General features: G+C 52.0%; 3 protein-coding genes and 1 non-coding gene across 4 annotated transcripts; all 4 read left to right on the top strand.

Moving 5' to 3' along the window:
* Positions 1 to 964: 964 nt before the first annotated feature.
* Positions 965 to 3761, top strand: J4E78_007172 (uncharacterized protein; the record flags this gene model as incomplete). The annotated part of the gene is given in 5 exon segments (XM_049367779.1): positions 965 to 968; positions 1251 to 1600; positions 1645 to 2289; positions 3249 to 3469; positions 3488 to 3761. The coding sequence occupies 5 exon segments, from the start codon at positions 965 to 967 to the stop codon at positions 3759 to 3761; spliced, it is 1494 nt and encodes a 497-aa protein (XP_049220749.1).
* A 2833-nt stretch (positions 3762 to 6594) lies between these two features.
* Positions 6595 to 6691, top strand: J4E78_007171. The gene has a single exon. It is a non-coding gene; the product is annotated as a tRNA-Ala (tRNA).
* Positions 6692 to 7672: 981 nt separating this feature from the next.
* J4E78_007170 (uncharacterized protein) lies at positions 7673 to 8486 on the top strand (the record flags this gene model as incomplete). Its single annotated transcript, XM_049367778.1, has 3 exons — positions 7673 to 7724; positions 7906 to 8328; positions 8377 to 8486. The coding sequence occupies 3 exons, from the start codon at positions 7673 to 7675 to the stop codon at positions 8484 to 8486; spliced, it is 585 nt and encodes a 194-aa protein (XP_049220748.1).
* A 916-nt stretch (positions 8487 to 9402) lies between these two features.
* On the top strand, positions 9403 to 12064 carry J4E78_007169 (uncharacterized protein; the record flags this gene model as incomplete). The annotated part of the gene is made up of 4 exons (XM_049367777.1): positions 9403 to 9467; positions 9523 to 11390; positions 11443 to 11694; positions 12003 to 12064. 4 exons carry the CDS (start codon positions 9403 to 9405, stop codon positions 12062 to 12064), a joined length of 2247 nt encoding a protein of 748 aa, XP_049220747.1.
* Positions 12065 to 15571: the final 3507 nt, after the last annotated feature.

Here is a 15571-nt window from a genome sequence, read left to right as displayed (position 1 = left end):
AAACAATTCATCAAGGTTGAGCAGCCGCGCTGTTCTTTCGTAGCACTAGCGCAGCTTCCCAGTCCCGATTCTTGGCGGCTCCGCTGAGTACACAAGGAGTATGACATGGAAGCATCAGGCTTCGTGCCAGATAGCTTCAAGCATATGATGGGGAGCGAAATCAGGAGTCGATACGTTGCCAAGATGCTGTCGAGCCAGTATCTGGATTTCTACATGTGCTTACCCGTCACGATGAAGATGGGTGAGCGCGATATAGATACGTCCCTCTGATGAAAAGCAGGCAACTATTTGTCTACAGCGCCAAGATCTATAGGAACGGCGCATGAATAGCAAGTAAAGACCTTGTTGGCGAACGACTATAAATTTGTATACAGCACTGGCAAGTCAACCCGCCACGACAGAATGGAATGGCGCGAGATATACCGCAGGATGTCTCTTTGTACTACGGAATCGGATTCAATGTGGTGGGGTCTGATTGTACCAGCGCCTTACGGTCCATATGTGGGCGCAACAAGAGAGAGCGCAAAACCCCCTCCATCGACGATTCAACACTGGCAAGGACCCCCGCCATTACGTGATGCATCGGCGCGGGGCAGATTGAAGGAAGTCTCTTAACACTGCAGGCAACAAACTTCATACGAAGGTGTCTCTGTACCAGCGCCGGGAAGTTTGTTAATGGCGCACCAGGATCAAACACGGGAACCCGATTACATGTCAGGAATGTGAACCTGGATTTGCTACCAAGATACCGTGAAGAGGTGAGTGGCCATGTTATACTCTTGAAAAAAAGATTGGTATGAAGCAGTTCCATATAGCATGAAGTCTTCGGTGCAAGCAATAAGCCGCGCCGGTTTAAGAGGGCGACAGCGTTAACTAGTAGATACCTGGGTAAGTGCATCAGCACCTACACCATCGGGGGAACATATACAGATGTGAAGAAACTGATAAGACTAGCAGACCTCATATGGGTACGTGGACGTGGTGGCTAGGTATCTTGGAAGTGCCCGCACGTGATAGCGCGTCAACACCGCCACGTGCCGGGCTGCACCGCGATACCGGAGCTCTCTCACCTGCAACCTGCAACCTGCAACAGCATCAAGCAGCGCATACAAATACAATAACTCTCGCACATCTCCTCCATCCCTCCTTCAACCCACTACTTCCAACTTCTTCTTCTGCACCACCCGGGCATCATCTGCACAAGCTCTGACTAGTGTTGCAAAACCGCTGCCCAAGCGATACCACTTCAGCAACCTACAACACCAGACAATTCCTATCGCAAGCGGTGACGATCTCTTCAGACGCCGCCATGGCCGGAAATGGCGCGCAAGTCAGCGCGCCATCTCCAACACCAACAACAAGCTCACTTCATTCCATTGATGACCACGCGCCTTCCACACCCAGACATGACGCACCTACGGCATCTATTGATACCAGCCTCCCGTCGAACACTCCTGTTGAGCAGAGCATCGCGATTGAGCCCACAAAGCCTACCGCGCCTGCTCCCCTTGGAGTAGCGCAAGCGACAGCCCTTACACCATCCGCAGCTTACCCCACACCTGAGAACGCGGACAGAGGAAACAAGCGACATGACGCAGAGGTAAGTTCTGGCGCAATATTCGTAAACATATACTGACTTCGTAGGTGAAACACGGGATCGATGTCAAGTACCCAGTCGCAATGCAGTCATACGATCCCCAGGACATGTTCTTTGCGAAATCTCACATGAAGTCCTGGACAGAAGAACAGATGGCGAAAGAATATGACAGGCTGGCAGGAGCGTATATGGCACTCAGACACGAACACATCTCCGCCCTTGTCGACCAAGACAACAACGAGAAGAACGTACGCCGCCAGGTAGTCGACTCGCGCCAATCTCTCGCAAACGGAGCTCAGATGTTGCTGTGGAACTCCGAAGCAGCGTTCGAAGCATCGAAGGCGATTGCCGGAAGGATATGTCAACCATCCATCTGGACTGACCCGCAAACACATACTCAGTACACCGGGAAAGCACCAGGAACCTTTACACCACAAGAGGCACAGAATATCCTCAACCTGTACAAGGACGACTGCATCAAAGACTTGAAAGGTGTCGCACTGGCAGCTACCGGCGCGAACCTCGAAGAATTCGGCATCGACGAGACCATCGTTACGCAGGCGTACGATCTACCTGGCGATAGATCGTGGTTCGAGAAGATCAGTGACAATTGGAAGGACGCTGCCAGGGATGTACTGGTGGACAGCAGCATGACTCTCGACATCATCGAGGAAGCCCCACCCCGGCGCCAAGTGAGCTTCCCGTCGGCACACAATGAGCCCTCACCCTGAGACGTCCCCGTATCATTTCCAAACGATGCATCGAATGCCATGGGCGATGCGTCAAAGCAAGACAAGAACCGGGAGGGTGAGTAGACAGACGGCGCCAAAGTTGGGATGAATGTCGCGAGATATGTCAAGGACTTCGTTAGCTTAACGCGCCACATCTTAGTTGGGGGTCTGCGGAGTGATGCTCCATCTTGGAAGAATGCTAAAAAAAATACAATTGGCAGGCTGCTACATCGACGTTGCATCCGACAAGATTGCAGTTGTTGAACCCTCCTGCTGACTACATCAACTCCCATCATCCACGAAACCACTTCAGTAGAGCACTGTGTTGACTACATATAACGCTGACGTCGATAAGTTTACTATCGCAAGACTAGCCTGCCAACTACACAGGTGTTGAGGGGAAGGTCGCGCTACTCCGATCATAGCTGACGACCTCCTGGCTACCTTGGCAAGAAACTTCTAGCGACTGATAATGTAGCGAAGGCAGCAATACTACCTGGGTACCTCCTGATGTAACCAGCTTCTTCTATCCTTTGCATGGACAACGCCTGGCTCAAGACTGATCCTGTTGTTTCGAACCAAACAGTATTCCTACCAGCTGACAGTCACGGCACCATTACGCCTGGGAAGCCGATGAAGTCTGGTGCGCTGAATCCTCACCTGCGTGAAGCGTGCATCGACGCGGGCTATTCACAACGCAATTCAATGTATTCCTTTCGTCGAACACGTATTATCGAAACCAAACATGAACACGGAGAGGCAGCACATGCCGACGACTCGAACGCCCGCGAAAAATACGATACGGTCGACGTCGGTGACATCGATATCCAGTCCTACATACTAAGCAGAGAGTTGGAATCAAGGCTCTGCATATGCGACACGAGCGAGCTTAAGAAAATACTAACTTCAGCTGTTTGCAGATGAGCCGGCGAGACGTAAGGGAGATGTTTAAGCAGGCAGCTCAGACAGGATACGTACAGCATGAGAACTACGAGATCATGCTTCGCGCTGAGGTCGTAGAGTCGTGGCATGAATGCGAGCGAGAACACCCCGAGTTCGTCGAAATAGCCCAATCCGTCAAGGCAACGATCGACGACACGCGCGAGTCTCTGCGCAACAGCGTCGATGATACACCCGTACCGTGAGGATGCACCGGCAGTGTCACTGGCGCTTACAAGGTCGCGTCGAGGGATGGAAACTATGCAGCTGGAGTCGTCCTCAAGGAGCTTGAGACTGTCTTCTACAAGCGACAGCTGGTACTAAACAAGGTTCGCAGGAGCATACGGAACGCTATACTGGAAGAGCTTGCTCAAGAAATGCGATCTTTGCTGAAAACGTCCACTAAATCAACAACTTCAAGGCTGACCACCGGTAAGGGTGGCGCACCAAAACCGATCCGCAAAGAGGCCAAAGATGCCCAAGCCGAGCTTTAGGGTCTCCACAGTGAGCGCATGAGCGCTATCGAGGCCTTGAGACGGCGCAACGAACAGGATGAAATGACCGAGCCAGGTGTTCATCAGGAAGGGGGACTGGACGTGTATTCGCTCGAGGAAAATGACGACAAGCAACACCCGCGGGTTGAGCCGTTGCATTGGCAAGATTTACCGAAGGAGGACATCCAGGTGAACATTGCCGATGGGGTCGAGGAATACGGTGCGGCTACAAGAGAAGAACGCCTAGCCCTCCTTCGGGCTTTCAGTGCGTATACAGGTCAGGCCACCTCTGTGTCGAAGTGTTGGCTCTGCCGGTTCGATCGAACCATGCCGCAGGCCGCCAAAGATAAGAGATGGCGCCGTGCGCAACTCGAGAAACATATGAAGGGAAAGGTACACACACGTCGCAAAGAGCTCATAAGAGCGTTCAACGAGTTGAAGAATGCCGGATGCACTGGGAGCGCGACATGTCCCTTGTGCCTAGGCTGGTCATACAAGACCGCAGCTAAGTGGCTAGTTCACCTTAAGCGTCATCATCAAGAGGAGCTGTGGTTGAAGGAGGAGGTGAGGAGGAGGTAGAGAACGACGGCGATGAGGATTCTGGTTTTGAGAACTTGTGAGAGTGTTCTAGTCAGTAGTATGTCGAATGGAGATCGTATGGCCATAAGATACAATGTGGTGCTTGCGAATGCGACGGCCTCACTACTCGGTCATATCACCAGAACGAGCGCAGTGCATTGACGATATCATTTACCATATTCCGCCACCTGCTGCTGTCTTCTCTTTCTTCATCTACATTGACACAGTTCGCACATTCTCGCGCTGGAGTCACCACATCTGGCGCCTCGATATGTCTGCATAACCAAGACTTCGTGCTGATCTGCGATTTCTTTCCGTGCCTTGCCTGGCCGTTGCTACACTTCGCGATGAAAACACTCAGCTGGGAGTGTTGATACCTAGGTATACTCACGCAGTAAGTATATCTCTTCACATATCTATCCCCTCTATCTGTGGATGTTTCTTGCATTCAAGGTCTGCAAGGAATAGCGCTAAACAAGATAGCGTGGCGCAGCTACGTAGACAAATGGATTGATGTTGCATCACTATTCTACTTGTTCTGGAGGCAGCGAAAAACATGAAGTTCTGCTTCGAAGCAGAGCCAACCCGTAATTTGCGTCATTAGCCTCTCGGGCTTGCTTATGTTCGTTCTTCACAGGCTCGTGCGCAAGCCTTTTCGGCGCTGGAATAATTAAGCATAGCGCGCTTTCTATATCATGAAGATAGAGCGCAGAGACGTGTCTTTTCATCGATCTTTTCACACACGAGTAGTATACATTCACCGTGCCAGGGTAGAACAATGTGGCGCGTATGCTAATGCAAAGCAAGATCGCATACTCAAGCATATTTATACGTTCTGGAACATGTCTGGTAAGACATAGGCAACAGATTTGCTTCGCACTGAAACCTAGCGGTATGGCGCGCCGATTGATACGAAGGAACTTAGCACGGCGTCTTCTTCGTCTGTCTTTATCACGACTAAGCGTTGTGCTGGTTGTCTCTTTATCGACGCTGTTACTATACCACAAAATACTCGCTAGCTTTTCATGCGCTACCGTACCTTTACCCTCTTGCTGTTAGACATGTCCTTGCATTAGAACGAGTTGCCACATGGGACTTGAACGGCAATCGTTTTGGCGCTGGTTGACACTATAGTTTGCTTACAGACGTAAGCCTTACTTGCATTGCACGACTGTCTTCTCGAGTCTCTTGAGTACGGCTTACTTCTATGCTATGACAGACATGCAAGCCTTGCGGAGAGACTGCTGCAGTTAACTCTTTCGCTACTTAAGAGTCTTCGAGCGCATAGCCTAACACTCCCTAGCAAAGGTGTTTAAGTACCTAGGTAGGTCTTCTACTTCACATTGTTTTCACTTATCACACATCTAGCGTCGGTAGTCAAAGTCTTTGACGCTGCTTCTATTCCTCAAAGACATCTTTATACCACTTCTACACGCTCCAGAATCACACTGCCTAGAATCACTTTGCCTTTACCTGGACAGAATTCCGTATGACGTGCCGTAGAGGTATTCGCGGTATCTTTCCTTAAGAAATCAGCACGATAGTAGACGATGTATACTTTATCACTGGTCGAACAGATTAACCTACAGCATTCTTACTGCTGTGCATGCTTCATCTCTAAGTATGCATTTTAGTTTGCACACTGGGTACTGGTTTGTATACGCTTGCCTTCGCAGTCCCATTGCGTTCAAAAGCAACACGTTTATTGTAGTCGTTAGATGCAACTTCTTACGATCCTCTCGATACTAGTCGAGAGCAATATCAGTCTTGGACATCTATCCGACGATACCCACTAGCTCATATATTCCATAGTCATCGCAACATCTTATTTATCCTGCAAGACCTTGTCTCGATCTATTGAAGAGCATTGCAGACTGGTAGATTATTCAAGAGCACGAAGTCAAGCTCTTTCCTACGGAGGTGGACATGTCTACGTCGTTGGAAGTGGATTGAGGGACTGATGCAACCTGGGTAAATAGGAAGAGCGGACATGTAGGCTTCTGAATTATGAACAAATACGCAACGAGGCTTTCCTTTGAGTCGGAATGGAGGGGCAATTACCTTGAGAGTGGGGCTTGTTCGTGAATACCCTCGCACGATGTCCGATACTATCCCCAAATCTTACTAGACCTCCCAACTTACCAAAACGAGCCTGAAAACCTGCTCTGTAACTCGATTGCCTTGCAATATTTACGAACGATTTTGTCGTCGATCCATCAAGAAGCTTGTGGTTTTACCTAGTTTCGCCAAAACCGGGCTTGTGGTTTAGTGGTATAATACTCCCTTAGCAGCAGGACTTCAAGCAAGTCCAACTGTGGGAGTGGTCCAGGGTTCGATTCCCTGCAAGTCCAGCTTTTTGCGCTCCTTGAGGTATAGGATGGGTCGTGGTTGTGGTGGTGAAGCTTTGGGAGGGGGGTGGTGGACATGGGATGAAAGCTTTTTTTTTGGCCGGATGTGGGGGCACCACGACACCACCCGACTTTTTGCACGGGTCTAGAACATCGAAATATCTTTCCGAGATTTCAGGGTCTACCTTAGGAACATGAACATGACTTTGCGAATGCTCTTCAATAGTGGTGCTGCACGCGTGGATGCATTTGATGTGTACGCTGGTTCGCATTGAAGTCGGCAGAGAGCACTTCGCAACACCATTTGAACCGAATCTCACCCCAACATCTTCAACCGATACCAGATCTCTAGATCTCTCGCTGACCACCTGTTCGTGCCTCGGCATCAATATTACATGCAGCCACGTGTGCGATCGTTCGGTTACTCAATCTTTCCACGCCAGGTTAGCTGCATATGCATCCCGAGATCTGCACGAGGCCTGTCAAGCGATGCTTCCCCTTCCAATGACGTCGAAGCCGACTTAGCTACCATGAACAGCAGTCCCAATCACGCGCGTATCTGCACTGTGCGTGAAATCAAGACCACATTGTTCCGGACCCCTACAGGAACACAAACCACGGCGACGCCGTCCCTGATTTCGCGCAAACACCAGACCCACCTTGAAGGCAAGAATGAACGGTGAAGCTAGACCTTATTTCGCTTAGACTAGCGGCAAGCACAACCCAGCCCGAACAGATATTTTCAGCAGTCGACTTTGTGCCCCTCGCTCTCTCTCTCCAACGATCCAACCCCCCAGCTTCCGATAATCAAACAATTGGTGGTGTGCGACTTTTGAACGACTATTTCAATACCTTTTTAGAAGACAATCATCTTCTAACGTCACTCCCTTACCCTTTCGATACTTCGGTAAGAACAAAGCCCGACATCACGGCATGGCGCGTGCGGACTACAGCTAACACTCACCAGTCTTCCAACTCTACAAAATGGATTACCAAGCACCTGCTCCCGCTGCCGGTGGCCGTGGCTGCTACAACTGTAAGTTGACTCTATACCCACGATGCGGTGACACGGTCCGAATGCGGCCCCGCTTTGTATATCAGATCGCGAGAGCGTCACGCCTCAGGGTCCAGCGACAGGTCCAGATCTGTATTCAAGCGCGGAGACCACCATGCCTGACTCGGAACTGCATCTTTGAACACGCGCTGACCATGTCCAGGCGGAGACTCCTCCCACCGCGCTGCCGAGTGCCCCACCAAGGGTACCCCAACCTGCTACAACTGCGGCGAGAAGGGCCACGTGAGCCGCGAGTGCACCTCTCCCCAGGCTGAGAAGACCTGCTACCGCTGCGGTGGCACCGGCCACATCTCGCGCGAGTGCACCAAGGACGGCGGTGCCCAGATGGGTGGCCGTGGCGCCCCCAGCCAAGAGTGCTACAAGTGCGGCCAGGTCGGTCACATTGCCCGCAACTGCTCCCAGGGCGGTGGCTACGGCGGTGCTGCTGGCGGCTACGGCGGCGGTCGTGGAGGCTACGGCGGTGGTGCCGGTGGCTACGGAGGTGCTCGCCAAACCACGTGTTATTCGTGCGGTGGTTTCGGTCACATGAGCCGTGACTGCACCCAGGGACAGAAGTGCTACAACTGTAAGTACACAGCGATGAACTTGGAAGAGCATGACTAACCTTTTTCAGGCGGCGAGGTTGGCCATCTGTCGCGCGACTGCCCCCAGGAGACTTCATCTGAGCGCGTGTGCTACCGCTGCAAGCAGCCCGGCCACGTCCAGAGCGCCTGCCCCCAGTAGGGTGTTCCAGATGCCGTCGATGTTTTGATCTGGAACGAGTTTGGAACTACCAAGTCGCTCTGATAGCATGAGCGACGTTGGAGATTGCGCCCACGATGTGACGAATCATCGACATGCTTACGATTTCTTTTCTTGTATATTTTCATTCAGCGGCTCGCTGCCGTTTTTCGACGCTTCACGAAAAGCACATCGTCGCCCGGGCATGATTGGACGGCCTTTTCCTGTTTTGGCTGTACGTCAAGAGAGTTGGTTATGGGAAAAAGTCTTGATCCAGGAAGAGCGTTTGGTGGGAGATACAATGTGGGTGGATGGGAGAGCGGATGCTTGATGCGAGCAATGAATGAAGCAGTGCGTGGTCTGCACGACGACTGTGGCTGTAGGAGAGCGAGGTGTTCTCTCGTTTTGGCGGATGACTGGTGTCTGGGATGCGAATTAGCAACTGAGAGCCGGCTGAGGTTGAATGAAGAAACCGGAAAAGTCCCCACGATTGGGTGGGCTCCTCAACTTATACTGCGCCGTTTTCATGCACCGTGATGGATGTGCGCTAAACTAGTTTGTCACGGTGGGTGGGATGCTGCCATGCATGTACTCTTGGGTGGCTCCGTGATGTCACACTCGGCAACTGCAGTCATGATAGTGACATGTCAAAGACACAAGGAGCAGATTGCATTAGACTAAGAAGCGAGTATAGACGCTGTACTACACCTCGTGATGGCCTGTGTGATGGCGATGGACGGGTTGGAGTTGGAGGGGAAGGCGCCAAGACCCTGTGCCTTCCCGCCCGTTAACGGTTAGTTTACATCCCGCCTAAACCCAAACAACTTATCGACAGCGCCCTCGCGATCCGACCGCGACACCACCGACGCGTCACCCGCACCAACACGCGCATTCATTCCTTGCGGACAATACTCTGAAGATGGCGCCCACAAAGAAACGCGAAGCGCGCGAAAACAATTACTACAACGTTGGCGTGCAAGGAAGGTAGGCAGAGAGACGCTCCAATGCGTGCGCGTAAACAATAACTAACATTGCGCAGGAAGACTGGCATCACACTCGCAGACAAAGGCGTATACGACGAACATGGCCTCGAACCGATTTCCGGCATCTTCTCGTCGCCAGAGAGGTCCCCGCCCAAACAAGGGAATGATGCGACAGGATCAGGCTCGATGGAAATACAAGAGAGTGCGCAGATGTCGACGCAATCGCGAGGGACGTCACTAACAGGCCCAACAGGTTCAATGCCAGAACTCACCACATCCCACCAGATCTTGCGCAACAACCGAACGCTCCTCCCTCCACCCCGATCGCGATCACCCAAGAAGACCAACCTCGGATCCTCGCCGCGACGCCAATCCTCCATGGCGCCGAGGGGAAGCTCGCCTCCCCCATCCAGTCCTATCCGCGACTCCGCACAGCCGATTGCGCGACGCCTCGACTTCGAACAGGACGAATCAAGCCTACAAGAGACGCCAGCTTTGAGCGGCTCAGGCGCGCGACGAGGAAAGCGATCAGACGTGTACGATATACCGGAAGAAGAATCGCCGGGCCCGGCAGAGAGTGCGATATTTGAAGAGAGCATTGTGCAGGAAGAAATCACCGCCAATGAATTGGGAATAGCCGCTGAGGAGAGTTTCGTTGCGCAAATCGGAGGCGACGAGAGCACGGCCGATGACCAGGTTGTTGAGGACCTCGAGGAGCTGGATCGTGAGGAGGAGTCTGAGATTGTTCCAGAACCACCAAAAGAGAAGGCCAAGAGGGGTAGGAAACGCAAGAGCGATGTTGTGGAGGTTTCAGATGGGGAGCAGGAACCAGCAGAGAAGCCGCGCAAACGGGGCCGCCCTACCGCAGCGCAAGCTTCGGAGTCACAGAAGGGCAAGAAGACTGCGCCTGCTGAGCGCCGACGCTCACAACGTGTATCCGACGTCAGCGAACTGGACGCGCCCGTGGATGAGTCGATCGATCAATCTGAGCAGGTTGAGGAAGTACCCGTTGCGCCGAAACGACGAGGACGGCCACCCAAGGTGCAACCGGTTAGCGAGCAAGAGAACAGCATCGTTGAAGCGCCGGTCGACGACTCAGTAGATCAATCAGAACAGGTCGAGGAAGCGCCTGCACCGAAGAAGCGCGGCCGACCCGCGAAAGCGCAACCAAATGGGGAACAGGACGACAGTATCGTTGAAGCGCCGGCCGACGACCCAGTAGATCAGTCGGAACAAGTCGAGGAAGCGCCTGCACAAAAGAAGCGCGGACGGCCAGCTAAAGCGCAGCCAAATGGCGACAAAGCAACATCTTCAGCATCGGCATCAGCATCAGCCAAACCAGCGAAGAAGCCTAATGCAGAATTCACAAAGCCCGCGAAACCTGTGGGCAGACCGAAAGCAAATGCAGAGTCCAAAGCGAAATCGGCAAGTGCAGAGCCAAGGTCCAATGGAGTATCGAAATCCAAGACTCCACAGGCGGAGAGCGAGGAGGCCGGCAAGCTGGTAGATGCGTACGGAAACCCTCTCAGCAGAAAGGATATTGACCAAATATCTGCCACATCAGCCGGCTCACGCTTCGGACGGGGACGACATCTTTCCGTATTCCGTGAGATGGATCCCGACAATGTCGCTCGCATAGGACGTACAGGCAGACATCGTGTTGCGCCCATCGACTTCTGGAAGAACGACCACATCTCCTACGACCCCGACGGCAGCATGTCGTCGATTGTGAAGAGTCAAGCAGTAGAGGAAGAGAGGAGACCCACCAAGAAGTCCAGCTACAAGAGCAAAAAGAGGGCGCTCACTGTTGTCGAAGAAGAGGAAATCGAGCTCGACCCCTGGGAAGAACAAGGCACTCTTGTTGGCAACTTTAGAGGTTTCGACACTGTTGGTGATGTTCCCTCCAACGACATCATCGAGGACAGTAAGTGGCCTCAAACCTCAAGAACGATCAAATGTCACTAACCATATCACAGCCATCGCATGGAACGAAAGGGGTGTCGAGCCCGTAGCCGTTGGAGATGGCGGCTTCAAATACGCAAAGATTGGATCCATCGGCAACTTCTTCAACTGGGGCCTCATCGAACTAGGTCCGGATCAGATGAAGCGCACGAAGAACTCACGGTACATGCACATGATCTTCAACGTACAGTCTGGTACTGTGGAAGTACGTGTGCATGAGAACGAGTTCACAGTCCACAAGCAAGGTGTTTGGCAAGTCCCTCGAGGTACGTTCTTTCTCATCATTATTCTCTGTCACTTCAGCACATTCTCGAAGATGCACGGCAGCATGAAAAGACCTGTCGCCGTGTTCCTTCACTTCCTTCCATGCATGCACTCGCTACAACAAACCCCCCATCCACCTTCCCTTACTTTCCCCCGTCTCTGTACGACAGCCGTTGCATTATGCTCGACGCCATCCGGGTGTTTGCATATCCCCATCTCACACCACACTTGCATGCCCGCGTTGTACGTTCCTGCTCTGCAACATGGCACGACATTGGGGGGACCAGGGGCGCGTCCGACAAGCAACCAGGGCAAGCGAGCACACTGGCGAAGCGAACCCGATTCTCGTCACCCGCATGGGCGTGGCGCTGACTGCGGCATGCTGTGTAACCATTGACGCTAAAGCCTCGCCCAACCGACGGTGCACAGCATTGTCGTTCGCTTGCTCTTGTGGCGGTTACCAAACTTGCTCTAAGCCATCAGGCAAAGAGAGAGAGAGGGAAGAGCGCGGTTGCGGCGCGCCACAAACACAGGAACACAACAAGCCGGCGCCTCTCCGATCCGCTTGCGCCCTCCAACCCCAGTCCTTTCTTTTCGTTTCGCAAATTCCCCCGCCCTCGAGGCTGTCAGCCAACCATCGCTCCGCGTGGCGCTCACTTTGCCGCTGTTTCCTCGCTCACACCCCTTTCTCGCGCTCTCATTGGTCAAAAAGCACACGCAGCTAACGAGTGTTCAATCACAATAGGCAATACTTATAGTATCAAGAACATCGGCACCGGGACGGCTCGTGTGTTCTTCGCTCAGGCGAGGGAACTGCATGTTGAAGAGGCGGAATGATGATGATGATGGATGGTGTCGAGTTACATGTTGCCTTTGACGACAGACAGACAGGCAGGAAATCATCTTTGCATACACATGTTTGAATTCAGTAGCGGTGTAGAACATTGGAGATGCTCCCCATGTAGCGGTCAACGTTCGTATGTGTGCAGCATCATGGGTTTCACGAAGCTTCTTTTTTGGCTCTCACAAATGCGAAAAAGGACACCTTGATGGTCTATCGGTCTTCTGTGTTCTTCTTGCGATTTCCCTGCATGTTCGCGCGCTTGTCGACGTGTTCGCGCTGAGGTGGAGATGGTGTGGGTGGGGCGCATGCTGCAGATGTTTTGGCCCGGCGATACTTGAGAAAGGCTAAGCGCCGGGGTTTCTTTCGCAGCTTTTAGTGAGGGTTTGGGAAGCGGGTGAAGCGCGGTTGCCTCTCTCTCTACTATGGACACGATAGTCTTGTAGAATATCGTGGCTCGATTGGGATAGGCTAAGCTAGAGGAATAGGGAATAGATACGAGTACGCGTCGAGATATAGTCAGGGATGTGAATGATTACATATGTCGATTTGTCCTTCGATGCTTTGTGTCCTAAAGATCTGATTATGCGTGTTCGCTCGATTCGGAATTATTTGCTTCCGCGGAAGGAGTCCCGGGCCTGTACATACTGTGGCTTCCCGTACGCACAATCTATCGCTACGGATGAGAGAAGAGAACGCTCGTTCACCGCTCATCTGCCGGGTTCTCTTCCTTTGTTTTTGGTTGTTTGCTAGGGGAGAGTGACGGGATTGCATGCGTTCTGGATTCGATCTGCTCCTGCTGCGAGTTGCCGTTGAGCGGGTGGGTAGGTATGATTGGAGAGACCAGTAGGACAAGGTATCGGATGATGGATAGATGCGAAGGCAGTGACGGGCTGCATGCCGTCACTACAGAAGATCTTGGAGACACAGATCCTTAGCTGTCATGACCTCAGTTCATGATACAAGAGCGTAACAACTGCATGTCGTATAGCCATGCTAGAGTGTGAGTCTTCTTACTCCAGTACTACCGGCCTCATTTACTATAGAATTAAAGACACTACAGTCAAGTCAGGTTGAGTGCCACTCCAAAATCTCCCCATCTATCCATATCAACACACTCCTTCCAGCCAACTCCGCTATCCCCAGCCTCGTTCTCGGACAGTCGTGTTACAACAGAAACTCCCCTTTCGGTACACCCACCAGATCTATGCCGTATATCTTGCATTTACATCTACTTCTGCATCAGCGTCTGTATGCTTCCCTCTTGTACTACCCTGCTCTGCGGCTTTTCTGCCGAATTCATGCTATCCAATCGACTGGTCGTTACACAAGAATGAGTGGCTGTTGTCTTTCCCCGACGTGTATGTTACCATGCATACATGTGGGGTTTTTCGTATTTCATATCACTTCTGATGAGAAGTGGCTAGATCTGCGGCTTCGTGTTGAGGTACATATCGATCGCTGCATGTGAACTTTTGAGAGAGGGAAGAGAGATAACAATTGAGTTTTAGCTATGATAGTCCAGGGATACATTATGATGAAGTCTTATCCAACGTCACGCATCCTATTCAGTCTCGCGATGCGAAGCTGGACAGTACGCTCGTCACGCGGTATCTCTCGTTGCCAACACTACCATCACAGCAACTCTAAGATTTCCACAGTCACACATAGAAACTCATCGAAGCACATACTTGCCCCATCCAAACATACCAACAACAGCACATCGAAGCAGTGTACCAGCCATGTGTTGTACGCCCTCCACCCTGCCTATCTCCATCGCACTGTCCATCCATCCCAATCCAGAACACAAATGTAGTCTGTATGCCCGTCTCGGTACTTCCATCATGCTAGCCGTAGCGGACTGGGAGTAGGGGAGACATACAATCTGAACTACCCATGACGGTTTCGCTTGTTACAGTACCACTACCAGTACCACTAACCACTGCCGCCACCTGCAGGTACTACTCTCCCTTCTACTGTACACAGCCTCTCCATGGCGATCGATATCAAGATGAAGCGGTGAGAAAGCGGTGAAAAAACTTCCAATTGCAATCTGGCATTTGCATGTCCAAAATAAGATTTCGCAGCGGCCGACGACATTTGTAACCATCGCCACGATCCGGTGTACGAAAACTATCTCTTCAACACTTACCCAACAAACAGTTCTCGCCCAGCAGCGACGTTGGTAGTCGGCAGGTCGAGTGGTTGTAGCGGTGTGGAGCGGTGTAGACCACAGACCCTGCGCCACCATCCCCATCCACATCCACATCCACAGATCGAACTAGTAGTCAACCACAACGACTTTGTGACGTCCGGTGAAGATGGATACACACGACCACGGGTGTGGTACCTTGCACTACTTATCTCGCTAACAATAGAGAGTATTTGCGTTCTGTTTCCTTCCCGCCGGAGGAGGAAATATTTCGGCCGGTAACGAAAGAAACCATGGAGTTTCATGGGATCTAGACGGTGGAGGAGCAATGCAAGGGCAACGATGTTAGATGTTAGTAAAAGATGCAAGCCTAGCTCGCCGTTACCTCGCCTCGAACCAGCAACGTTGACAGAGATTGAAGGTGTGGAAGAAGTGTCCGTGACACCGCTCCTTTGCGCAATTCGCGTTCAGTCGCAACACCTTGCCCAGACCAGCCCGAGGCCTCCATGGCATCTGTGTCGTGTTTGGCAGTTTGGCAGTCTGGGTTGTAAGCTGTCCTGCCATCTCTTTCCTCCATCATCACCCCACCAACTACCGTCAGCTACCGTCAGCTACCGTCATCAACCCCACTAAGCTTTGGTCGTCGAAATGTTGTTAACCTCGAGACACCACGTTTCAAAACAATCCCCCAAACGCGCAACCGAGAACCAATCGGCATACTCTAAAACAATCACAATCACATGATTTTGTGTTCAGCCTCACATGCGCCTCGTCCGCTGTCGTGCCATAGGCCAGGTACACACAGATCCATCTGTCACTTGTCGCAGAAGTTCGGAGTGCCTTAATTCCCAGGACTTAGGACCGTAACTAAGCGGGGTAATTGCAA

The sequence above is a fragment of the Alternaria triticimaculans genome (genome assembly GCF_023758025.1).
Source record: "Alternaria triticimaculans strain BMP 0046 chromosome Unknown scaffold_10, whole genome shotgun sequence".
Classification (NCBI taxonomy): domain Eukaryota; kingdom Fungi; phylum Ascomycota; class Dothideomycetes; order Pleosporales; family Pleosporaceae; genus Alternaria; species Alternaria triticimaculans.
The sequence above is the reverse complement of the archived record's forward strand: the minus strand, read 5'-3'. Positions and strand labels throughout refer to the sequence as shown.